This window comes from Amphiprion ocellaris, chromosome 1 (assembly GCF_022539595.1).
Source record: "Amphiprion ocellaris isolate individual 3 ecotype Okinawa chromosome 1, ASM2253959v1, whole genome shotgun sequence".
Lineage (NCBI taxonomy): Eukaryota > Metazoa > Chordata > Actinopteri > Pomacentridae > Amphiprion > Amphiprion ocellaris.
The window spans coordinates 8,550,303-8,576,862 of record NC_072766.1 but is presented as its reverse complement, the minus strand read 5'-3'; the positions used below and the strand labels follow the sequence as shown (position 1 = coordinate 8,576,862).

The 26,560-nt window shown below is 40.1% G+C and overlaps 2 protein-coding genes across 2 annotated transcripts in view; one reads left to right on the top strand and one right to left on the bottom strand.

Annotated features, from left to right (window-relative positions):
• The window catches only part of LOC111580049 (dipeptidyl aminopeptidase-like protein 6), a 33,449-nt gene extending 29,333 nt beyond the window's left edge, over positions 1-4,116 (top strand). The window contains exon 11 of the mRNA XM_055009998.1: positions 26-4,116. Coding sequence (XP_054865973.1) covers positions 26-201 — 176 coding nt within the window. The 3' untranslated portion in view covers positions 202-4,116. The remainder of the gene's footprint in view (positions 1-25) is intronic.
• Positions 4,098-26,189, bottom strand: slc22a31 (solute carrier family 22 member 31). Its single transcript, XM_023298789.3, has 9 exons — positions 25,725-26,189; positions 21,302-21,405; positions 20,097-20,251; positions 13,317-13,485; positions 11,798-11,943; positions 10,768-10,876; positions 10,334-10,548; positions 9,395-9,506; positions 4,098-7,780 (listed from the first exon to the last, which is right to left on the bottom strand). Exons 1-9 carry the CDS (start codon positions 26,154-26,156, stop codon positions 7,336-7,338), a joined length of 1,887 nt encoding a protein of 628 aa, XP_023154557.1. The 5' UTR covers positions 26,157-26,189; the 3' UTR covers positions 4,098-7,335.
• Positions 26,190-26,560: the final 371 nt, after the last annotated feature.

Sequence of the window (26,560 nt, the reverse complement as noted above, 5' to 3'; positions counted from 1 at the left end):
TTGTTTTTTGATGGGATTACCACAGACATGACTGTGAACACCGTCGACACCCACCTCAGGGAGATGCTGCCTAAGATCTCAAGGCTGCTTGGTCGTGGTCTTTCTGGCACGTACTCTTCCAAGATGAGCGGGAACTTTAACACTGATGGAATGACACCAGGTCTAAGCCGACAAACTTCCAATTCCTCCTCAACCCCATAGTCTCTGGGAAACCTACATGGAGTAAGAAAAGTAGACAGAGAAGTAATTAAGTCTGTACACAACACATTAAAAAGAAATCATGCTAATAAATTAAGTACAAAGAACCGAATTTGCCAATATACTGGAGACAAGAGCTATTTAATTTGATAAGTATAACCTTGTTTAGTAACATTTCAATTATTTGAGAGCAGTCCTAAAGAACTGCCTGTAATCCCAATCATAAAATGGGTTTGGAGGAAGAACATAGATGGTAATCTGGTTATACATGAGTTAGGCTTTATAACTACTATTGGTAGTATTGGTGGTAGTAATAGCAATGTGACTACTACTAGTAATAGTGGTAGTACACTAACTACTGCTGCTGATACTGGCACTGCTACTACAACTTGTAATACTATTACAAATGCTGATACTACTTCTACGACTCTAACAGCTGTTTATACTACTACTGCTGCTTGTACTTTTAGTATTACTATTACTGCTTGTACAACTATACTACAGTTACTATTAATCGTCAGGTATTTTGTTGTCAAGCTGCTAGCTCGCGTTAGTGTTTTGCTAGTGGCTAACTAGTTAGCTCTCATTGGAAGCTCTCAACAAGATTTCATAATGAAGAAAGAGCCAAAAACTATTCTTACATATGAAAAGTCATTCCAAGTTTCATTGTCTCAATCGTACGACGTACTGTGTAATTGTAATTGAGACCGTGTCAGCAGTGCGCAATTGCGCACACGTGCAGCTTAGACGGAACAGTGCTCACAACATTACTGTCAGACGTCACATGACCCCCACCAGGGCTCGCTCCCTGTTGCTGTGTGGTCACTTTCAACTGCGACACTTGTTTCGTGTCTTTGCTGTGTTCAACAAGTCTCTCATGCACATCAGTAACTGTCCATTGTTGTAGTGGTTTACATTTGAATATGAGGGAAAGCTCAGGGTCAGGACAGTGGCGTATGAACATAGCAGTCAGGTCTTGAGGCAGATTATCAAACGTCTTATGCTGCCTCCTAAGGCAATCCTCTGTCACTTCCATGGCTCTATTTAACCTTAGCCAGTAATCAAAACAGTTTTCACCAGTCCTAGGCAATGGGCATAGAAGTCAGCTAAAGGTATACTAGAAGAAACTCTGTCACTAAAGTGCTGCTTCAGTATTTCAAAGATGGGTTCTGGGCCCACAGACAATGACAGTGATGGCTGGCTACGTATACCTACCCTAACCACCTCACGTGCCCTCCCCATGAGTTTGCTGAGAACCTCCTCAGCTTGTTCTGCTACAGGAATTCCCTTCTTTTTCATGTAAGTTATCATCAGTGCTTCCCACTCTTGAACTGAATGTATGTCATGACCATCCCCTTTAAAGCTCACAGGCTCTCTAACATCAGGCCTCAATATTACATTCAACAGTGAAGAATCTGCCATTGCATTTCCCACAGTCCCAACCAGGCTAGGCCCCGTCCCACAGCCTAAGTGAGATTCAATGCAAGAGGCTATACTTTCACCTATAGAGAGTCCAATCTGTGATGCTATACCGGTCAGCAGTTTCTCAGTTTCATTCCCATCCTTTAAACTTTGAGTGTGTGAATCACACTGGGGTGCGTCTTTAACAATATCATCATCAACCCTCATGTTATCAAAACTAGGTTTTGGAGTGGATGACACCGGGGTAAACAAAACTCCTGCTCTGCCCCTTCCAAGTGATGGTATTGGGGTGAAACTCACAGAACCCCTCCCTCTACCAAAAACTGGGCTACTTTCCATATCTGGAATCCTAATTAAGCAAAGAAAGACAGATAAACTAAGAAGCAAGACAATAAATTTGGGAAAAAAAACTTCAAATTTCCTCAATAACAAGGGAAACACCGTGGCTAATCCCTCTTAGTCTCTCATGAAAAAAAAACCTCAAAAAAACAAAAATGATGTCTTGCATCAAATAGAAAATGGAATCAGGGCTAAAATATCAAACAAAATGGGCAATTTACCTTAAGCACACTGTCAACATTAATTTGACCAAAACACACACTGGAAGAAAAAAAATGCAAAATTACCCTGTCCTTGTAACAATAGCAACACAGAAATGAGATCAAATACACTTTAGTCACATTAGTCTTTTGCAGGACAATACTGCCACCTTGTGGCTCAAAGCAGTTATCCAAAGTTGTTTAAATCAATCCAACTGGACTTTAAGAAGGTTCCTTGAAGACGTTTCACCTCTCATCCAAGAGGCTTCTTTAGTTCTGGTGGTGGTTGATGTTGCCTCAGCTTATAACCTCTGTGAGGTGTGGTCAGTGTTACACCCAGACAAACTAATTACCTCCTCTCTGGCACGGCGAAAACTCTGATGTGCGTCGCTCCTCCAAACGCCGTTGCTCCTCCCCTACGGCGTTGCGTAGCAACACAGTCTGCGGCGTAACCGTGGCGAGGATGATGAACCCCAACTCACTTCCCGCGCTTTTGTCCCGATCGCGCGCCACAACAGCGTTCTTCCAGGAAGTAGACGGGTCCCGATCCGCCGTGGTCACGTAGAGTAGCGGGTCACGGCACCAATGTAACCATGTACAGTGACACTCGGTCGCTGGTTGGTTGAAACCCCTCGACTCTGCGTTGTGTATTTTTTTTGTTTGAATAGAAAAGTCGGAAGGCCGTGTCTTCTTGTTTTGCCGATTATTTCTCGTGCACGCCTCTCTGGAACTGGCAAAATACAGAGATCCCTGGTCAGCAGGCTCACTCATGCACGCCTCTCCGGAACTGACAGCATGCAGAACCATACAATACATCATGGAACACTATCAAGTTAATAAAACAGAACATATACCTGGCAAAATACAGAGATCCCTGGTCAGCAGGCTCACTCATGCACGCCTCTCCGGAACTAACAGCGTGCCACCAACGCCAGTCGCACACCACAGCTCCAGAGAGGGGCGCCACCGAGCCAACAACAATAAATACGATCAAACTGCAGCAAGTGGAATTATTTAATTACATATACACTGCTACAAGGTACATATCCTGTGGTAAGACTGCCACGAACCCGGTTTAATTATTTATTAGCTACACAGTACATTCTTGCAGCGCAGCTTACCGATTCATATATTTTAAATCTGCTATTCAGCGAACACTGAACTGAAGCTTGACTTTACGAAATTGTGACGCAAATCGTATTGTATAGTCAGAAAAATGTCAACTAGGTATTTCCCCAGATTCTTCAGTCCTACTAAGAACTGGTTAAATCTGTCAAATCTGATGGGGAAGAGAAAAGAAAAGGGATCCTGGTTGGAGAAACTGTGAAGAAACAGTATTTGGACAAACTAAGATAAACAGCATAGATCCATATGAGATTTCAGGCCAAACACATCAAGGATAAGGATAAACTTTACTGATCCCACAGTGTGGAAAGTTCACTGTTCTTTGTAAAACATCTGGCGTTGGTTGGTTGGTTGGTTGGTTGGTTGGTTGGTTTAAAAGTTATAAATCTCTGGGAGCTAATGACCAGTTGCGTATGCCAGAATTATCAAATTTGCTGAATGTTTCTCAAAGTTCTGTATTTCAAATGGTTTAATATGGAATGCTTACATACTTTTGCAAGTGTGACTTCACTCTCACAGCTTGTCATCTCATGAATTAGCAGATCAGCTACTGCAAAACTAAGGATTTGTGACTAATAAACTCACAGAAAGTGGAAGCACAAAGTCTTAACACCCAGCATGTGAGTAGAGGTAATGTATCAGAGTCTGTAATCCAGTTTTCAGCTCCTACATCATATAGATCAATGCTGCTAGTTGGCATTGCAGTTCAGTGTCTCCCTGTAGGATTCCTTATCTTTCTCTAATCCTTTCTCCATTAGATTTGACTGATTTCAGCAACTTTTAGCCAAAGAAAACAAAAAATACACAGGTATATATGTTTTGTTGGTTTTATTCAATCGTTAAATAGAGAAGAAGACAGGAAAGTAGGGAAGACCTGCAGTAAAAGGCTATGAGCTAGAATCAAACCTGTGTTTGACACAGTCCTGTTTATTAGTCACGCTCTTAACCAGTTGAGCTACCCGGGCACCTTTTTACCACTTGTTGGACGACATACTAAACTATGATGTTTTGGTCATATTTTGGACAACATACTAAACCACTAGAAAAGCACTTAGAGTGTGCAGTTCTCCACCAACGCTGCTCAGTTGACGTATCATTTCCGATGGATGAAATATTTAATAAAAAATGACCTTGTGCTGACACAGGCATGTGTTATTCATGTGCATGTTATGTATGGATACCGAATTGTGTGTAAATGACTCTTACAAAGGTCTGTTGATCAGTTTATCACTTTTGGCAAGCCTTTGTTTTACTAGTGTTAAAATAACCGTTCCCTCCATGCTTTTATTTTGAAGGTGTATTTTTAACATTATGGGCTTTTATTTTGTCACCATTCCAGCGGCACAGGAAGTGTTTATCTAAGACGCAGTTTCTGACATGACGAAGACGCTGCCAAAAAGTCAGAAAATTCACGTAAAGATGAAAGAAAACGGTTCCACGCTGGTGCTGTCCAGCAAAGGATGTGTCTAAACTTAGAAGCACCTTGCTGGAATGGAGACAAGCTCTGACGGTGTTTCCTGGAGAAAGGAGTGAAGGACAGAAAGGTGACTTTTTGTTCAAAATTAGGCTGATGGTTGAATGTAAATAAAGGCTTTGTGAAACATCAGGAGCTTCTCCATTGTCTGGCTGGGGTTTGCTACATCACGTGACCTAAATATGTAGCGGGCAGCAGGAATCGATGGGACTCAGAAACAGCCCACAGTTTAATCATTTGTTCCTTGTATGATTTGAATGGGTCAATTTGTAGTAGGATCGCAATCATGTGATCGTCAGCAGGTAACTGACACAGTGTTCACTTGTTATCATGGTTACAGCAATGCCGTGCTGGCAGCTATATCTCGCAATGGGAAATCCTTAACAAAGCCGTGGATCCAGACTATAAGCCGCATCACTGCAAAAATTTAATGAGGTGGTCCTTGTGTCATTTCTGACTTCCCCTGAATATTTCATCCAAATCCATTAGTCCGTTTTTGAGTAAGGTTACACACAGACAGACAGACAGACAGACAGATTCACAGACAAACATAAGCCAATCGTCACATAACTCCGCTGTTCCTTGGGGGAGTAACAAACTGTAATATCAGTTTCTATGACCAACTATCACCTTCAGTTAATACAAAAGCACCTTTGCTTGCATACTGAAGGTAAATTAATAAATTCTGACTAAGGGTTCACAAACAGTAAACTTTTACTCAATGACATCTTACAAAAGGCAACTTTGAAAACCACAAAACTATTCCAGTAACAGCTGAAAGAAGTAAATCCACAATGTAACGTCTTATTAAATATATATAGAATTAGAGAAACATTAAATGATAAGTTGTGGAAATATCTAATGCCCTCCAGTTATGTCTGGTCCTATTTAAGTCTGAAGCAGTGAAACCAGTGTTATGCTTCAGTTGTGTGACTCCAGACAGACTAAAGCAACAGTGATAAGTACATTTGTAAATTCATCAGCTATTGTCATATTCAAAAAGAGAAGTTTAAAAAAACATATTGTTTCAATCTAACCTTGGAAACCCAAGTGGTTTATCGAGTCTGATTTTTCCACTCATAACAGCCCAACATTTAGCTAAATACTAACATTTAGCCATAATATTTGCATTACTGAGACATGTTAGTGGGACAAGGTAACGTTAAAAATGCTAGATGAAGATCCATTGACTCTGTCATCATATTAATAACCAGTGCATCACTTAGCACCCTTTTTCATATCTTACAAGACCAGTTTGAACCAGTCCTGTGCTTCCTGGTCAATCTCAGGCTCCTCTCAGCATTGAGATACTTCTGGGGAATCAGACAGATTTAATGAAAAGTGCATGCGTTAGGCTACAAATAAATGATTAAAGGCCTCTGCTTCCATGTTTGGTAGCAGCCGCAAAACAGAGTTCATCTGGTGAAACTAATGTCTTCTCATCTCTGTGGAGGCATTGAAACTAAATTGTCAGTGTGAGGTCACTATCAAGGGCAAGTACCTCAGGAAAACATACAGAACATGCAGTGTTACACTTCAATAGGAAAATTCCTGGACCCTTCAAAGTTCTGAATAACAAGAAACTTTAGCTATATAAGGCCACAGTTACCCAGCACAATCCCTGACTCTAAATGAGAAAACGTCACCATACAAAAGTAAAATAGAACAACAAAACACGGATATGAGATGCAATCAAGAAGTAACAAGACTGTGCCTATAAAAAGCAAAAACAACACCGGAGTTAAACTTGATCTACGTCCTATTTGAAGTAGTGATCTCGTGCAGTGATCCTCTGCTCCCAGAGCTCCTGCCACGTTTGGAATAAACACTGAAGACTCGACTGGAAGTCACAATATGCACGGCTTGTCCTCCACCTTGGGGGGAAGAGGAAGACCAGGGAGCCAAATCTGGTGAGTCGGGTGGTGGAAGAGCTATGAATATGTTGATGTAATCAAATAATTGCACTGTGATAAGGCACATGTTTGCATGTGCTGCAGTTCAGGTCATTTATTCTGAACTCAGTAGCTGTGGGACAAATTCACAACATTTACAGGCATGCTGTTTGTTGCACTGCTCATCAGATGCAACTTCTTTAGTCTTGGGGTCTGCATGCCGTTCCACTGAGGTTTGCTGTTTGGTCTGTGGTTCATAGCCATGGACCCAACTCTCGTCATCAGTGCTGATCCTCAACATAATCAGACACAGACGTTTATGTTTCATGTCTGTGCTATTTTGACGTCCATGGTGAAATTGCAAATTGCAAAGCGGTCAGAACTGGACTTCAGGGAGCTTTACAAACGTGGTGCCATCAGTGGGAGCAGCGCGTCATTGCACAAAAAGACTACTTTGAAGGGAGGATTGATTTTATGTAAATCAGATACAGTCGCTTGATTGCACCTCATACTGCAAAAACTGTCAGTTGGAGCCATCGCTCTAAAGTGCATCCAAATTGAGGTCAGTTCTTCAATTACAATTTTTTCAGTTAAGGCTGGTTGTAGACTGTTAGAGGTATGTCTGGAAATAGGAAGGATAATCCAAGTCTGTACAGAGGAGGATGAGGAGAGTCTGTTAACAGAGTCAAGATACAATCTCTTTCTGTGTCTCATTCTCTTGTTCCTGTTTGTCACTGTCCGACAGCAGAGGGGGATGAGTTGGCACAGCAATCCTATAAGCCAAATTATCTTTAGTCAGCATCTTCCTGGTGGCAGAGACCAGGCGGGAATAGTTGTCAGGGTTGTACTCTGACAGAGGCTGCCGTGTGCACAGCAGAGGAAGGTTGTCTCTGTCGGGTCGGGACAGGAAGAGAGGCGGCCGTCGCTGGCTCTCGCCCTCCTTCAGGGAGTCTGGCAGCGGCTTGCGTTTGCTTTCTGGTAGGAGCATAATGCAGAGGACAGAGAGGACAGCGAAGGAGGCGAAGATGACATGGTGGAGGAAGTAGCCGCCATTGTTCTGGAGCTCCATCAGGGAGGAGGCGGCCATGCCAACACAACCCGAGGCCAGAACCAATCCAAGGCAGCCACCTCTGGCACAGGAGGAGATGGGAAAAGGAGAACAAACAGTTATGAGGAGACAATACTTTTATCTTATCTTGTTTTGACAAATCTTTTTCTAACTCTGTACATTCCAACTTCCTCACAGTGTCTTTAGTCCTCAGCCCAAAGCCTATTTAGTTCCTATAGAGGAAGTATGGCCTTGAAATTGGGTCACACACAAACTCTAGTCAAAATTTCCATTGCTGTGAATAACTCAGCAAATAAAAGATTAGCTGATTTCTAAATGCATAAAGTAAAAGACAGCATATTTTTTACTATAGCTTCTTTAAACTTGCTGTTTGTTTCCATCTTTTAGCATTTCTGAGTAGAAAAGGAAAACAGCTAAAGTTTGTTTCTCCTGCATGCTCAGTACTTAGTGGCAACTATCACTGCTTATAAATGCCATTTGGAACTAGCTAAGAATCTTTCAGGAACCTCCCCTTATTCTTCCTACAGAAGCTTCCAAGTTCTGTGAGATTCTTTGGTCGTCATGCATGCTTTGCTCTTTAGAGATCTAATCACAGTTTTTTGATGAGATTCATGTAGGGTGACTGTGAGAGTCATGAGAAAACCAGTGAAATGTTCTGCATGCCACTGGCTGCACCACAAGCTCAAAGAATTATCAATCTACCCTGTCCTAAACAGTTGGAGAGATGTTTTTGTTTTCATGAAATTCTGCTCATTGTAGTCAGAAAGTTCTAATTTAACTTGGTTCCATAACGCATGAGGCTTCTTTAGATGTACATTTGCAAACATGAATTTTGTGGAGAAGGGTACAGGAAAGGTTTTCTTCTGTAAAGGTCATATTTGGGCACAGCAGAATGCCGCACCAACACTCTCAGGCTGCTAAATCTTCCTGAATGTTTTTTGCACTCTGGGATTTTAATTTGGCTTCCAAGCAAATATGGCTAGCAGTTCTCTTGAAAGTTTTCTTGGTCCTCTAGACCTCACCTTGACCTCCAGTGTTCCTGTGAACTACGTTTCTTAATCACATTACAAATGGAGGAAACAGCCACCTAAAAACGCAGTCCTATCTTCTTTTCGCTTGCTTTGTGGGCATCAATTATTTTAATTTACAGTGTGCCAGACAGCTGCTTAGAGGAGCTCATAGCTGCAGATTGTTGTCACGAGGCGAGTTGTCAGCTTTGAAATTTGTATAACCTAACCATAATCCCTAATGACATCTGTGAACAAGCCATTATTTTAACAAGCTAATTAAGGTCTGAGACCTTGGTAAAAGTTATGAGCTCAGATCTCTTGGGGAGCCCGAACATTTGCGCACACAGTTGAAAAAAGACACTAATGGTGCTGAAATCATTGAGAAGAATGCCTTTTGGAGATGAGTGCATCCTCTAGTCCTTAAACTAAAGCAACAGAACCTTTGAAATACGGTTCTTCAAATGTTTTCATGCCAGTGTACAGACATTGTTAACAAATGTAACTCATACAGGAGTAAATATAGTATTTGTGGGGAAATCATGTATCAGGCTTCAGCAACAGGCAGTGATTTATAGTAGGATCAAATTACTGTATTTTCATTTGCTGACAATAAGAAAAATATAAATGGACAGCCTGATCACTTTGGTTGGAAGAAAGACACTCACCGAACGACAGTTGGCATCACCTCAGAGGCGAAGAACACACTGAGCATCGCGAGAGACTGAGAGAACAGCAAACCCACGACAGAGAGCACCAACACCAGGCCACCTCGGAGGTCTGACAAAGAAAGGACAACAGTTTAAACTAGACCCAGAATAACTGCAGTAGAATCAACACAAGAGACATTGAATAAACACTTCAGTTTCAAGAGCATGGAGGGAACTTCAAATGGATTATAGATGTATACAAGACTCCATCAACAGATCTGCAAAGTTTCATGATGAAAGCTGTGAAACCTCAAGAACACCTTACCAGTTTAATTTAATAAAACAAATGAGTTGACTGAAAATTTGGAGTTGTCATTTAACTTGCGTCTGCTTCCATTTTAACCCTCTGACCCTCAAAACCCAACAGTAAGTCTGAAACGTAGGCTATTTAAACAAAAAAATCTGTGTGCCACAGTGCAAATGAGAATGTGTGATTCATTCAGATGGAACCAACACTCATGTAGCAAAAATTCTCAGACTTTTCAGCTGAAATGCAGGCTGTGCGTACACACAGAAGACAGCATAAAAGAGAGAAATTAAAAGTATAGAAAGTAAAAATATTTTCACCCATTTTTTCCAGTGTTGGTGTTCTTAGAAAAATAGTATATATGTGTAAAATAAATGATTCTTTTCAGATTCTGTTTTTTCAGTTATGATTTATGGCATTATAAAAGAAAAGACATTGTTGAGAGTTTCCTACTTCTAACCGAGGTTGAGCTGTTTCCACAAAAGTGCAAGACTTTACATTGCAGTGAAAAAATTAGTCCACATTGAGTAAAAAATAACAGCAGCAAAAGATGCCAACAAACAGATTAGGGTTCAGAGGATTAAGGAGCAACGATGAGGCGTCACTAAAGGAAAGTAATGTAGCATACAGCTGATGTGGATGTAACGTACACGGAGTGAGGGCCAGCAGCAGCAGCGACGACAGTCCAGTGATGATGGCGGACAGCAGCAACATGCCACGCCGACCAAAGTGATTCACAGACAGACAGATGAAGACGCAGCCGACAGCTCCTGTTGTCACTCGGAGGAAGTAGCTGAAGTAGAAGTTGGTGGAGTAACTGTGCAGGTTTCTGGTGAAACAGTACTGGATGCCTGTTCCAATGAACCTGGAGGGGAGTTGGATAAACAGTTAGACATACAGGAGCGTATTGCACACAATCTGTTTCCTTTAAGTCTTTAAAAACCATTCTCTAAATGCTCACCTAACTTTAGCAATATAAGGGGAATTTAGCTGTGAATCAGCAAGTTAAGATAATTTTCACCTCGGTTCACTCAGTCTGTTGGTTTCATGAACAAGTAAATACATACATGTAGTAAAAACTCACAGTGTGAAGCTGAGAATGAGGCAGTTCTTCCAAATGACACGAGTCCGACGCATCTCCAGAATTGAATGATAACTCGGTTGACAGTCTTCTCCGTACACTGAATCTATCTCTAAAAACAGAAGAAGAAGATCAGACTAAAGGTTTGGTTGAAACAGTTAAATTCTATTAATGGTTTCCGGCATAATAGAATGACAGTAATCCAATGTGTGTTTTCAAAAGATGTGGAAGCAAAACAATGAAAGTAACAAATGTACTAAAGCTCCAAAAAGCCAAATCTCTCTGTTATAGATGTGATAGAAAGAATCTCGTTATATAACAACAACAAAACATCTACAGGAAAAAAACAATCAATTGCTGCAGGAGGAAATACATCGAGTGAATTAAAGTTGAATGATTTTAACTGTAGCTAAAACAACTAATTGATTGATAGCAAAATAAGCAGCAACTATTTTGATATTTGATTAATAATATTTGCTAAAACTTTACTGATTCTAGCTTTTCAATATTTAAGACTTTCTGCCGCTTTTTTTTTTTTCAATTTTTTGACAATTTATGGATCAAATGATCAAGTTGCATCATTAGTTGCAGTCTTCATTCATATTTATGTTGGAATGTAAATAATAGTTTGTATGTTTAATGACAGCAAGGATATAAAGATTTAGGCTGGAGAGATTTAGTCCAATAAAGTGACCAGATGAACTTCAGGTGAAAGAAAATGAAAACAGCTTTTGGAGTTGACTGAGTCAGACTTGACCTTCAAGGTCACTGAAGCAGTAGAAAATAATAATAATCATAACAGAAACTGCATATTTCTTGTGCAATATTACATTAGAAACATACATTCATGTTGTACATAGTGATAGATAACCCTTCACTTCATTACAATATTTTAATGCTTCATAAACTGTAATTGGTTTATGTGGTGATGACCTGTTTGACTTGTTTTCATGAAGGAACAAGTTTGATGAGCAAAGTTTGTGTCTATGTGCATATAGAAGATGTGTGTGAATGTGAGTATATCTGTATGTACCTGAAAGCAGCGTTTCACCCGGATAGATCTCATCCTGCAGAAAAACACCATTTCTGGTGGAGAATTCCTGGAGGCTCTTCTTCACCTGAGGAATCTGAGCTGTGGCCAACAGCCAGCGAGGAGACTCTGGAAAAACTGATGCACAGCTGAGAAAAACAGATGTGTTCAAATTTTCAGAAACATAAAACTCCCAAACATTCTCTTTAACATCATCAGAGACTGACAGACTTGTGTTTTTTCCCCCTGCACATTAGATTTAAAATAACTGTTTACATTGTAGAATTCCTTAGCAAGGTAAAGGAAAACATTTTTTTATCACACATTATCACTGATATCTCGACAGCCTACGCAAACCTGTTCACATAGATTTATACGTATATATTTATATGACGGTACGCTCCAAGTTTCCTACATATTCAACATATTTAGTTCTGCTATGAGCTGATACCACCACTGGATATGTTTGCAAAGGCATCTTTCTACTAAAATGAAAAGCGGTATTGGTCTTAAGGAGTGTTCCTGATAAATAAATAAATTAATAAACTAACTCTGAGTGGCATTCAGAAGAAATTTGTAAAATAAAGAAAAAAATTTATACATCTAATCCTCTGAACCTCAAAACCCACTGGCAGTTTTAAAAGGCATGTAAACTTACATTTTTTTAAAAAATTGCCAATATTATACCATTTATTGAAATCTTAAACTGTAAAATTTAAAAAAAACTGTAATTTAAAAAATAAATCTGATAAATTTTATTTAGTATTTTCATAGTGTTTGAGTTACTCCTCTGTGACTTGCCATTCCATCAGGAAAAGCATCCAAATCTAATCTTAAAACCGTAATATTTCATCAGAATCACTTTGTACTATATGTCTCATTTTAAAAATAAATAATAAAGAATTTGCTTTAACCGGGTTCTGTTAACAAATAAAATAAAATAAGCGACTCTGCTGGGACCAACAGTCACAATTCTGTGAGCTTTTGGCTAAACTGCAGGTTGTGTTAACACAGAATATACAGAAGAACAGCAAGCAGTAAAATAGCTTTAGTATGTACAGTCACCTTTTTTCCCAGTTTTGGAAATACCAGTGGGCTCTTAGAAAAATGTTGTACATGTTGATTCCATGTTTTCCCATTTCCCATTTTTTTGTCAATTAAAAAATAATAATAATAATTTTTAAAAAATCAATTTTGACCTTTTCTTTATTATGATTTATGGCATGCTGTTACATGGAGGTGCAAGATTTTATATTGGAGAGAGATATGGACCTTAAGTGAGTAAGAACTTGACAGGAGCCAATTTAAAACAACAAACAGGTTCAGAGGCTTAAATGTGTGGTTAAATGTGAATTTAGGTGTCTCTGTTAGAAGATGAGAGTATAAAACTAGAGCAGTTCCAAACTGCCAACACTTTGAACACTATATCACGATGTGAGACTGATACACCGAACACCACTCTGAAATAACTCTCCTACAAATACAAAACATCTTTCTCCCTAAAAACCGCCAGCCGACTCACCACCAATAGGAAAGCAGCAGGAGCAAAGGCAGCGTGGCCACCGCTTGGAGAACGGGCCAATCACGGCACAGGACAGCGACGCCTGGCAACAGCAGCTCTGCAAACACACCGAAGAAGCTGCCGATCATGGCGACCATGAGACGATGTGGAGGGTCACACAGCTCCAACCCTGAGAGAGAAAACGCATGGCATCAGATCACCGCTGGGGCAAAACAAACACGTTTATCCAGAACCAAACCATTAGTTCCTCACACATGAAACTAATGGCTCAAGTGTGACACACAGGCCATATGTGGGCTTATCAACACTGATGAAGGCATCTTTTGTTCCATTTTTTTTTATATCACCTACCTGTACAACAATTGCAGAAAAACATGAAATGGTCACAATCAAAAATTTCAAATGACGGTTAAATGTGACGATGAATGTTTCAAATAGGAAGCAAAACGGTCTTCCTCTACAAATGTAAAGTTAAACTGAGAAGCAATGAAAGCCTAGTTCAATTCAGTACACTGGTTTAGCAGCTTGATATCAGGGTCAATATACAATTTGCAGGACTTTTTGTCACATTGTGATGTTTGTTAGACATGAACTTCTTAAGTTACATTGCAAACAAAGAATTTTGTCTAAAACTAAATTCTGTCATAAAACAGATTATACCAATGTAACACATAAACTAACAGGATCCAACTGTGAGTCACTGGGAAAAGACATGAGTCCCCAGACATGAGGTGTGCCACTTCTCCTAGCAATCTTCCTTTTGGGAAAAACAGAGATCATTTATTATTTTTAACAGCCCTTTGAGCCACATGCAACACATTGTTTTGCACATTAATATTTTAGGATGTTTGAACAAAAATATCTAGAGAACTATTAAGATACACACCCCAAAATTTCACTGTTATTTCTCATCATATCATTGATTCAGAATCTGCAGAATAACAAGCAGGTCAAATAGTCTGTGAGTTGAAATATGAGGAAAAAAAGTTTTTGTGGCACAACTTGTAGTGTCTGTTTAATCAGTTCTAAAAGTTTACCAAACATGATTTAATTTTTGTAGCACAGTATTTCATAGTAAAAAGTACTTTAAATGCTTTGTTTTGTTTTGTATTATTGTATTATTAACCTACAGTATAACAGTGCAGTACAAAGACTGCTCCATGGCAGACAAAAAGACTCTGCAGCAGATGATTCGCTCTGCTGAGAGGATTATCTGCTGCTCGCTGCCCTCCCTGGAGAGCGCTGCAACCACTCGCATCTTCAGGAGAGCAAAAAACAATATAAAGGACTCCACACATCCAGGTCACAATGTGTTTCAGGCAGACGCTACTGGACAACAAAGACAAGAACAACCAGATTTAGGGACAGTTTTGTCCCATCTTGGCACTAAACTCTAAAACACTTTGACTCTTTGCTGCTAAACACGATGCACTTTAGAGTAACACTGCACTAGACTGATTTTAGTGTATTTTTATTTGTTATTTATTTATCTATTAGTAATTTTTAAGACAATCCTTCATTGCTGAATGTGGTGTATGTATGATTGTCTATGTTTTTAAGCACCAAGAGAGTTGCACTCTGAAATCCGTTGCATGTTTTGGCATGATGATAATGTTCGCCCTTGGTGATCGAAGGTGACCACGACTTCAACATTAGTGTGAAGATCAGTGATTGTGGGTGCGAAGATGGCTGGACAGAGTTTTCCAAAGGCAGCACTGGCCTTGGCGATGGGGTATGAAGTCATGACTTGTGTTTGACTTGGATTAAAGTGAGAGAGAGTTGCGCAAATCATCAGCCTCACTCTCCTATCCTGGTCTGTCTGGATCCAGTGGCAAAACGTGGTCAAGACAACTGGAGACAGGTTAGGATGCAGTGAATGGCCAGCAGTGTCTCATGTCTGACTGTGCCCTGGTTGCATTCCACGACGCTTTGCTGGGTCCGCCTTCCTGACCGTTGAACCAGTCTGGTGGTTTGGTCCGTGCAGCCCGTCGGGTCCAGTCTTCTCTTATTTGCTAGATGGCAGTCGATGGTTCTCCTGAGCCGACGCCCTTTGATGAATCTTGTTTTTCTTTCTATCAGGGTGTCTAGGCACCCACCTCACCAGCCCAGGACTGGTAGGAGTGCCAGTTTAGTCGCCGACGACATGCCCCTGAAGCAGGTAGTAGTGGATTACAGGTTACCAGTAGCACATCTTACAACCTGACCTGACTGACTTTGTTTGAAGCAAATCAGAGGTGGTTTAGCAGACGACCACCACTGATTGGAGATGGAATAAAGCATCTGAAAACACACAGATGTAAGATCCAATAAGCTGCATGAAGCTGCTGGGACATAAAGTCCTCTTAGCTTCAGGTTATGACGCCAACTTGTTCAGGAGCGTATTAAGCTGTGCATGCTTCTGCTCAACTTTAACCTCTTTTCCTCACAGCTCAGATTCCCTTCGCGTCTCCTCCCTGCAAAACAGGAGGCGGTGCAGGGGAACGAAGAGCTCACTTCCTGCTCACTTCCTTGCCTTCAGTCCTGTCCTACTATTGTTTTCTCTTCTCTGTGGATGAGCAGCTCTGGCAGGACATCACTGAGAAACTGTCCCCTCAAGGTCTTTATCCCACACACTAAACATGAGCCAAACCTGGGGGGAAAAAGCCTAAATCTGGTCCTAATCTAGCCCTGACCTCGCAGGAATGTGGGAGTATGTCAAAAACAGAAAAAAGTGTGTGTATTTTAGACGAACCACTGAAACACTCCACCGCCTCCCATCACCCTCCTCCCACGCAGGAATGTGTACAGTCTCAAACATAATTATGCTCCCAAGTTTTAGACATTTTGTCCCAGATGGAGTTCTGCGGAACACCAGGAGTGAAGGATTCATCACAGAGGGGTGGCACACTTTTACCTAAAAATACAACCCGACCAGCTGCCTGCTGTCAGTCAGATTTCACAACACACTTCAGATGATCCTCAGATGAAATTTTCCCCAAAACATCTCCCGTCAACATCAAACACATAATCTTGATTTAAGCTGAGAAGTTCAAACACGCAGCCTGAAGCAATGATCATCCAATTTAGATGATTCATGAGTAAAACAAAAAAAAAATAAAGTAAAAAGTTACAGTGAAGTGTGTCCCATTTCCATCCTACATAACTAAAACACATAAAAAAAAGCTCTAAAAAGCCACTCAACACGACTTTGTCTGCACCAAGCAGCAGACAAACAGTCAGATTTTCCCATTTGGAGTTTGTGGAAATCAAAAACTCAGATAAAGGAGTGTAAATATTGGACTTACATTTGTCAGGTGACCAGAAATTAGAAATAAATGATAAAGTTGGCCTGTGACTGCTGGACGTGTAAATCAGCAACTGTTGGCTGACAGTTCTTCATTTAAGCATCACGGAGAAATAAGATGAGGCAGCAGCAGAAGCTGTTGTAGTAACAGCTGGGCCAATATATAATTGTGGGACTTTTTGTAGCATCGCTGACATTTTTGCTGTTTTCAGGCCTAAAATCAACATGGCTGCCTACAACCAAACACCACAAAGATTCCTCTAAATATTATATATACAATTGAGTAAAATTGAAATTGAAAGTTATTTCTAAAGATATTGTAGTAAACCTGTTGACATGTGATAAATCCACACTTGACTCACACACTACTTTATATTAAATAACTCAGAAAGCCTTGGAGTCTTGCCAGTCTTTTCCTCAGGAGGAAATGACATCATGTAGAGCAGGTCATGTGATCTGGAATTAACACACTTCCTTGAGAGGTGTTTTTGTAATGGGGAACTTATTTGAAAGTGATTTCTTGGACACAGATGCAATTTGTTATTTTCAATATAAAATTTGCTATATTGCCAAAAAATAAATATCTGTCATGATTATCTCAACTGAATAAAAAGAACACAATCAAAACAATTTTTGAATTATTCTCATTTCATTATTGTTTAGCTAATTAGAAGGTGGTTGTTATTAAATTTGGACGGTTATTTAGTTGACATTTTAGTGATATCCAGTCATTTTTTATTAATAAGTGATTGTTTCCATAATAAATTATGGAATTTGTAAAGACATGATCAGAATGAACATAAAAACCATTAGTTTTTTTACTTTTAATAAAAATGTATGCTAGATATATCCCATGGACTTCAAAAGTCCCTCAATTATATGTTGACCCAGCTGTTGTTGTGCTATTTTAAAACAATCTCTTATTCCTATTATCTGTATAAGATGACTAAAACAAAGAGGCTAAAGCTGCACAGGGTTATGATCAAAACTATGATCACGATTATTTTGATCAATGTTGAGATTACGTACATTTATCACAACAATTCACAGATTTTAGAGGGAAAATATCTTCGCTGCACCTTTTCATGTAAATACACAGACTTCCACTATCAACTTCCGCTACATTCTTGGTAATGCACTTATCTCTGTATCAAAATAAGTCTTAGAATAAGATTCTTCCTTGCCTGAAGTCAGTGCAACTTCTAGAGACAAAACATAAATAAAACTGCACCCAAATCACCTCCTCTGCTGAACATGTGCTCATCAACAGACAGTACAAGATTCACTTCAGATTTACAGAGTCACTTCACTGGCCTCCGGTTAGGTTCAGGATTGTTTCTAAGATTCTTTTATTTGTTTTTAAGTCTTTGAATGGACTGGCCCCAGAATATTTATCTGACCTTGTTAAGGTGCATCAACCCTCCAGAGCCCTGAGGTCAGCTGACCAGATGGTCCTGGATGTTCCTCGATCCTTCATGAAAACCAGAGGAGATCGAGCCTTTGCAGTTGTGACTCCCACGCTGTGGAACGTATTGCCCCTCTCTGTGTGGTTTGCAATTAGCCTCTCCATTTTTAAACCACGTCTTAAGACCCACTTGTTCAGCTTGGCCTTTGGCTGAGCAGAGTCACCGCTAATGGAGCTATTATGTGCTTTATTTTACTGTTTTATTGTTTTGCTTTTATTCTCCTCGTATTTTTGATCACGTATTTTACTGTAAGGCACTTTGGTTGGCCGTAGGCCTTTAAAAGTGCTAATAAATAAATCTGACATTGACATACAGATGATCCCTAAACGCCTCACATGCTAGCTAGGCGGCTGTGCAGAGAAGCCTCTAGTCTCCTCAACAAAATGAGTCCAAATATTACTTTCAACAGTGTGAACTAAGGTGACACCTAACGATTTTATCTACATGGACTGTTTTCAATGTTCATTTATTGTGGAAAATTGTAATTGATATTTAATGTGCAGCCCTGAGAGAGGCTTATGTCTTGTAGCACATTAAGTAAAATCATGAGGTGACCCAAGAATATAATGTGTTCTGTGCATGAAAGGTCCATTTTTAGAGTCTTAACACAATTAACTGTCTGTTAAATGAAATTGCAGTAATTGTAGAATTGTAGAACTGTCTGTTTGTCTGACTGGTGAATATAATCTGATAAAATTAATTTAATTGTCTTTCTTGTTATCAGAGTCTGAATGACTTAGATCTTAGTATCAAGGTCATGAGAAAGAAATAGAGAGAAACAGCACGTGAGGAAGAGATGGCCGATAATTACAGATAATCACCAAACAACGCGTTTGTATTCATCTACAACCTCCGTGTCTAAAATATAATGTGTAAGGATTTTGAAAAATGAGCTGAGTAACATTTACGCTGACGGAAAGACCACAGATGCACTTTAAAAACTTAAAAAATAAAGCTTGTATTGTGTAGAAATGATAAGTATTACATAATATAAGAGGTAATATGGATGCTATCAGTGACAGAACAGAGAAACTGTTCTTGCCAGAAGTTAAAACTGTTTCCTTAGTGCAGATTTTTAATTGTGTTAAAATTATCTTTTGGCTCTGGTTTCAGACGTCAGTAGTAAAATTCTGAAGTCTGATTTCACTTGTTGGTGTCTTCTGAAGTAAAGATAAGATGATAACGCAAAGATAGGCAGAATTTCTCATTTGCTCCTGTAAGAACTCAGAAGGCTTTTCTTATCTGTAACCGATAAGATAATTCACTAGTTAGCAAGGTGCACAGCTTTATAGTCTGAATGTTTTTTTTGTTTGCTTTCACTGTGCAAAGCTTTAAAAAGTCTGCAAACAGCGTGACGCATTTTTTAAATGATGGGAATCACAAGGCTGCTCCTTATTACATTAACATTATCCAACCTTTACATAACAACACATTTAATGAAACAGTAAAGACAAGTGAGTCATCATCAGTCTTTAGGTCAAACACACGAAAAACTACAAAAAAGAAAAATCTAAAGTTGCTCCTTCATCTGGAAAAAAGATCGACTAACTCTGTAATATTGAAACTGAGACTTTGAGAGCTTGTGGGTTTGAGGGACTGTCCTCCACTAACACAGCTGCATGTCTCGGACAAAGAACAAATGGAAACACAGTGGTAATCATGTGCCACTTATTGTTTACCCACTGGCCTCTAATTCTGCTTATTGTCTGTCATCAGGTTTTTGCTCCTGTTTTTTCTTTTCGCAGTTCTTCTGCTATGTTAAATTAAATTGCCCACACCAAATGAAAACAGAGAAAAGCAATTTAACAAAGTTATGACCATGGCATAAACACAGTGCCAGCGAGTGACTCAGGGCCAAGAGCAAGAATCCAAAAGCGCTCTCTAGAATAAATAAACGAGTGAGTGCGAAGAGGCTGGGATTGTTCTTCTTCCACTTTCTGACGGAAGTCGATTACTGAACAAGGCCACAGGAAGCGTAACCGTCGGTTAAACGGCACAACAATTAAATGTGTGTTTGTGCAGGACACTTACTGGCAATGTAGGATGACAGAAACACTCCGGCCAGCATGACGCCCTGAGACAGACGCAGCAGCAGAAACACCACCGGACTGTTGGACAAACAGACGGTCGCCCCAAACACACTGGACAGACTGATGGACAGGAGAAAAGTTCTCCGACGACCCAACCTGGAAACACAAGTCACACTGTGATCATCTATCAGTTATTAAAATACACACAAGTGAAATTCTAAAGCACTAAAGTGCTCAGTATTAACCTCTGAAACCCCAAGTAGTTACTGTTGGTGTGGTTTTTGTTCTGGTCACATTTTTACTCACTGTGGTCTCATTTTTCATTGCAATATAAAATCCTGCACCTCTACAGAAACAGCACAACCATGACAGGAAGTAGAGAGACCTTGAAAATGTCTTCTGTGCAGTATGACAAAGTGAATATTTCATAAATCATAAAAAAGAAAAAAATTATATTGAATCTCTTTCATTATTTATTTTACAATGCTAAAAAAAAAACCTCAGATCAACATGTACAACATTTTCCAAGTGCCATAGGTATTAGCAAAGCAGGTAAAAGAAAGGGTGGCTCTACATACAATAGATATTTTACTGCTTACATTTGTGATCTGTTTCCACACTGCTCTCCTATCTACTCTGTGTGAACACAGCCTGTTGTTCAGCCAAAAATTCTCAAAATGTTTTGTCATGGGACTGTTTATTTCAGTGGAGACACTACTGGCTTCACAGTTGTGCTTAGGAGAACAGATTTTAGTTTTTTTTAAAGATTGTAGTTTGAGCAAAAACTATTTTTGACAAATTCTCAAATGAAAAATTTGAACAAAGAGATTTTTATAACACATTATGACTTTAAGCTTGAATTTGGTTAATTTTCCTGACAGAACTGAATCAAAACATAAGTAGTTTAAGTAACTATCTATCTATCTATCTATCTATCTATGGCTCATTAGAAAGCTGGAAATCCAATGATTCTCCCTGTTTTTAGATTGTCTTGCTCTAAAAAATGGCAAACTTGAGTTAGGGTTATTCTTCAAACGTGTTGGCAGGTTTTAGGGTTCAGAGGGTGAAAGTAAGACAAAGCAATACTGAAAGAAAACCTTTTAAATAAAACTGAAATTATACATTGTGTACGCCATTAGGTCTTTTTTTTCATTTATGTAATATTGAGCACTTTGGGGTTCAATATTAAATGTGATTATTACTTACCAGTCACACAGTGTTCCAAGAAAGACGTATCCCAGAATCCACCCTGTCATGAAGCAGATGTGCTGCACAGGGACGTTCCAGTAGTTACTGCAAACCAGGTTCCACTGCAAAGCAAGACAAAGAAGTGCACTGACACATACAGTATGTAGACAAAAATAAGACTCACAGTTTAAAAGGAGCCAAAAAAGGATTCTAAGATATAGTTCACTCTCCTTTGGTTTAAAAAAAAAGATACAAATTTCATGAGTTAAAATCCGTAGATCCAAAGCACTCTTCTGCCAAAAAGCTTTAAAAAAAAAAAAATCTTGTCTTCTAAAATCACAGACAATGCCTACATGTTAAAATAAAACTGGATTACAAGCCACTTTTTGTTGCTCCAACAGTGAGTGTTGTTCAGGGTGTAATACACAGTACACCTCTTTAATCAATGCAGAAAGACAGCGAACACCTGAGCAGGAGGCCTGTATGTCACAGGTGAGAAATACACAGTATGACCACTAGATGGTGCTACAGAATGGAAACTAATAAGTTTACAAAATTTAACTAACAGCAGCTATGGCATCAGGCTACACACATCAGAACAACTACAAAAAAGGACTGAAATCAATTAATTGCATTTGGTCTGGGATGAGCTGAGGCCTCCATCTGGTATCACTTTATACCAGCTGCCTGACAGAATCAATTAATTGTCAAGTATTTAATTAACGGCCAACTATTTTGATAATATCCAGTTTAAGTAATTTTGTTTTTAGGAAAAAATGTCACAATTCTATGATTTGAGGCTCTTTAATGTGAATTCTGGTTCTGCTGTTCCTTTAAAACAGTAAACTGAATATCTTTGTTGTTGGCTGTCATCTTGGGCTTCCAGAAACACCCACATTTTCCCCATTTTCTAACATTTCAGAGACTAAACATCAAATCCAACTAATAGAGAAAATAATCACATAGTTCATGGACCATGAAATAACTGCTTGTTGCACAACTACTGTCTGGAATGCTCTAATATAGTTTTTAGCCACATGATAATCCAAATTTGCTTTCCTGTCTTTCAGTTGCTCCTTCGTCCAGGTTATTCCATGAGGCCAGCAGACATCCACAGGCAAAACTGTGACTGCTTTGCTGTCATTAAGAGGTCAAACAACTGGACCAAGCATTAATTACATGAGGACTGGCATTATATTCTAGATTTCTCTTTAATTGCATGAAGAGTATGAACCCAGTAATGTGTTAGCCTCTGCTTTCAGCTTTCTCTGTGGCTCTCAACCCAAAGTCCATATTCCTTCTGAAGAAACAAATCTGTTTTAGTTTTTTTCTAAAACAGTTCAGTAGTTGCCTAAAATAGTTGGGTAGAAGAGTTTTAAGCAAATGATCCTCAAACAGAAGTAAATAGAGCATTTGCTGACACTACTTTTGGCTGAACATTAATACATATTGTGTGTTCTGCTGAATATTTACAGCAACAAGACAGTGCATGTGGGACCAAAATAAGCCCCAGAGCTAATGTTCATACCAACTTGAACAACAGTGTACAACACAGAGGAACACCCTACCTATAATCATCGTTCACGACACTTTTAACCATTGAATGACACATACAGAGACATTTAGCTTTGTAATGTTTCAGAGGAATTTATTAGAATATCTGATAGATAAATATTAGACATGGCTGTTAGCTTCTTGTTAGTTTTCTGGCTTTGAATCTCTGATTATGTGTGCTCACTGCTCAGATTGTCCTGCTCTTCAGCTGCTGATACATGTATCTCATATAACATCAAACTTTAAAGAAACAACAGCTATGCATTTGTTTATTCTCATTTTAGCTGGATGACCTCTGATAACCTAGTTTCAAGTCTCAGCAAGTTATTTGCCATCAGTTGCAAACCAGAACTGATCTGGAATGCAGAAATCAAACTAAAAACTTGCAGAATGCACAGAAATCATAAGGATGTGTATAATACACTTTTTATGTAAGTCTGTGACTTAAAAGGGCACGAGAACAAGATGTCATCATCAGCATGCGTCATTCATCCTAATGTGACTGTGCAGCACGTAGAGAGTAGCAGGATACCGGCCGAGCCCCAAACAGAGAGATTTCTGTGAGGAAGCAGGAATGCAGATCATGTCGTTCCTAATGGAGTTAAGATGCCTGCTGACAGTGTTATTACATTAGAACAAAGCAGCGCTCAAAGATACCAGCAGTTCTACGCCTATTTAGTACCAGTCGCTGCCTGTAGGAAAATGTTTCTACACTTCTGTCCTCCTCCCCCTCTGATATCTTCCTCCTCTACTCTGCTGAATGTAGTCGCAGTGTTCAATCGTGAGCATTTTACAGATACACACGACTAAAGAGTGTGGGATCGAGGCATCATTAGCAATTACAGTAATATTCAAAGTTGAGAAGAACTTAGAAAAGGAGTGAATAAAAACAAATGCCTAATAATACAAAATTAAGCAGAAACTAAGGTACCGCCTGGCAGATGTCAGGTTTCAATACGAAGCATGTCAATACGTACAGAATAAGGGTTTGGTTTGTAGCTGCTGAGGGACAATTACAGCAAGACCTGTTGTGTAGGCGTCCTCCATGTACAGAATGAGCTTTACAGGCCTCAGAGATGATTTCTGAAATGAAGCTCATCTAAATAGACATTTTTGCTTCCTTTATTTCTGATGTGGTGTTGGGAACGTTGCATTTGAACACCGACTACTACAACTCCCACCTTTAGATTTATTATATAATAGAAATCAACCAATTATCCAATCAAAACTGTGCGCTTGGTTTAGGTTGACTAAGTTTGTCTCGTGTTTTTGTCCACTTTGATTCTGATGATGACACAGTAGTGTTACCAGTAAAGGCTGTACATTAATCCCTATTCTGCCATCCCCCTTTGTCCTCTGGACCTTTGCTGTCAGCAGAGAAGCACCTGATTCAGCTACTTCTTGCTGGAAAATGCACAACAGACCCTGTTTTTAATCAAATACCCAATCACCACACAGTAAATCTGGAGGTTTCATGGGCCTTTTGGAAGTCTAGGGCCTCGGGGGAAGTTTGGTTTTCACAGCTGGTAGTATAACGTTGATTACAGGGGTAGGAAGAGGCCAAATAGTTGTCATCTGTGTAATGTGACGAGCGTGAGAAAACATTACGACATACACCAAGCGGATGACAAAGGGTTTGGCAAAGAAGAGGAGCAATAACAAAGCGGATCTTCACCAACACCTGTGGCCTCAGAGATGAAACTAACACCTCTGTCTCCTAAAACAAACACAATGAGCTTTACCAATATGTGGTGCTAGACGACTGCACTCAGTCTGTCTGTTGTTTTGCTCGGGGGCCTGTGTTGCACTCTGTTTTGTTTTTCCATTATTGAAGTTTCCCTTTGTCTTGGTGAATGGCGTCATGGACAGAGGAAGCTGTTGCTGGAGGACGCCAGGGTCTCAGGAAGGAACATGGAGGACTCCGACTTCCCACAGTTTGTCATGGATGGGGGGAAAAGTCCTGTCACCGCCGGTAACTGTTTCCTTGAAGCCACGACACACAGACCGTAATCTCAGAACAACCCCAGGGGCAATTACCCATAATGACTTTGTCCGGTTTGTCAGCGCTCAACTGTTAACGCTCACAACCGTGGTTTGGTATTGTTTTAGCATTTACTCAAATTTACCACACAGTAACAGACTCAGTGTGAGGCTGTTTGAATGAGGTCACGGTGACAAACATCTTTGTTGGAGGCTATTATCAATATTTGCAGACTGGGATGGATCCTTAAGCAGCACAGGAGCAAGAGACCAAGTGAAGAGGAGACAAAGAGGCCTGCTGCCTGTTTAGACATTACACAACAAGATACAAGCACACAGAAATGCTGCCTGGTTGTAGCAAGCAAGAGATCTAGTTCTATAGTCAAATTCAAACCTTAAACTGATATCTGTATAAATGTTGGTTTTCTGTGGCCTGAAAAGCTGTTCTCTGTCCACTGTCTGGTTGATGTGTTACATGTGACCCTGGGAAATGCAGGGTCAGATGGCAGATGAGTGAGAGTGAACAACATTCTGTGCTCCAACAAAGTTTTAACTGTTCAACAACCTCACTCAATATTGACTGAAAGCTGCAGACAGTCATCTTCATGACACACATGCTTCCACCAGAGATAAAACCTGAGTGGAAACTGGAACAAAGGCAGAGGAGCACCACCATTTAGGAGCAAGTCCAAAGAAATGTAATTAGTTGACAACGTTATGCAACCAAGGAAGTTGTTCAGCACAGCAGGTCGCTGCTGATTCCAAATGTGACTGCATGGGTAGATTAAGGAGAGAAACATGCAGTGAAATTGGATTCTGAAGTGTTTTTCAGTGCAAAACTCAGACTACACATATAGTTTAACCTCCAGTACACCCACAGAGCCCTGTAACATACTCAGCCTCTTACCTCAGTCACAAAGTTGCTCTGCAGCCCCGCTGCAACAGAGTACTCCCACCCCTGGGTGCAGGACACCCTCTCCTTCGGCACGTTATGAGAGAAATCCGAGGTGTTGGAAGGATATTTGTAAAGCTGACAGTGGCTGAGCCCGGAGCCGTTCACCCAGGGGATGGTGAGGTTCAGGTATCCCTGTTTGGAGAAGTTGCTGAGGAGGAAAGTGGAGGGAAGCAGCTTCGGGTCTGCTCTGCAGTGGTACGAATCCGGGATCAGGGTGTAAAAAACGTCGCTGAAGAGGTTCAACGTGACCGCGAAACTGGGGAACCAGCTGAAGACGACCACGATTCGGTTATAGCGCCCATAACCGCCAGTGTGAGGAAAAATCTTGGTCTCGTAATCCATCTGGAGACGAGAGTTGGCGGTGGCAGACGCTCCTGTGGCCATTACGCAGCGAGAGCGCACACTGGAGACGCTGGAGGCGCAGCAGCAGGTAGGCAGGAGGGGCGGGGTCTGAGGCTCAGACAGCCCGGGGTCTCTGGATCGAGCGATGACACACCTGCTGGCTGATTCACGGGCTAATTTCACGCCAACACGTGAGTCCAAACTATTTTTACTGAGTCACAAACAGCAGCGCAGGGAGACACAGTTACCACTGTGGAACTCTGGCTTCATGTGACTCAGTAGATCACAGCTGCACTTGTTGTGAAACTAATTCAGATTTCTGTAATAAAATATAAGGTTTTGATATCAAATATTAGCCAACTTTAACTTAATCCTAACATCCTTGTCGCAGTTAAAGTTTAATTCCAGAGATGTAGGATTGCACTTCCGATAAACTTCTTGGACTT

What these genes read in the sequence shown, in the direction of transcription:
- slc22a31 (XM_023298789.3), bottom strand. Translation starts at nt 26,156, where the DNA reads ATGGCCACAGGAGCGTCTGCCACCGCCAACTCTCGTCTCCAGATGGAT. An exon ending in TCTGTCATCCTACATTGCCA is followed by an intron (nt 13,486 to 20,096) that starts GTAAGTGTCCTG and finishes TTTCTCTCTCAG; the next exon opens with GGTTGGAGCTGTGTGACCCT. An exon ending in CTCATTCTCAGCTTCACACT is followed by an intron (nt 10,549 to 10,767) that starts GTGAGTTTTTAC and finishes ACTCCCCTCCAG; the next exon opens with GTTCATTGGAACAGGCATCC.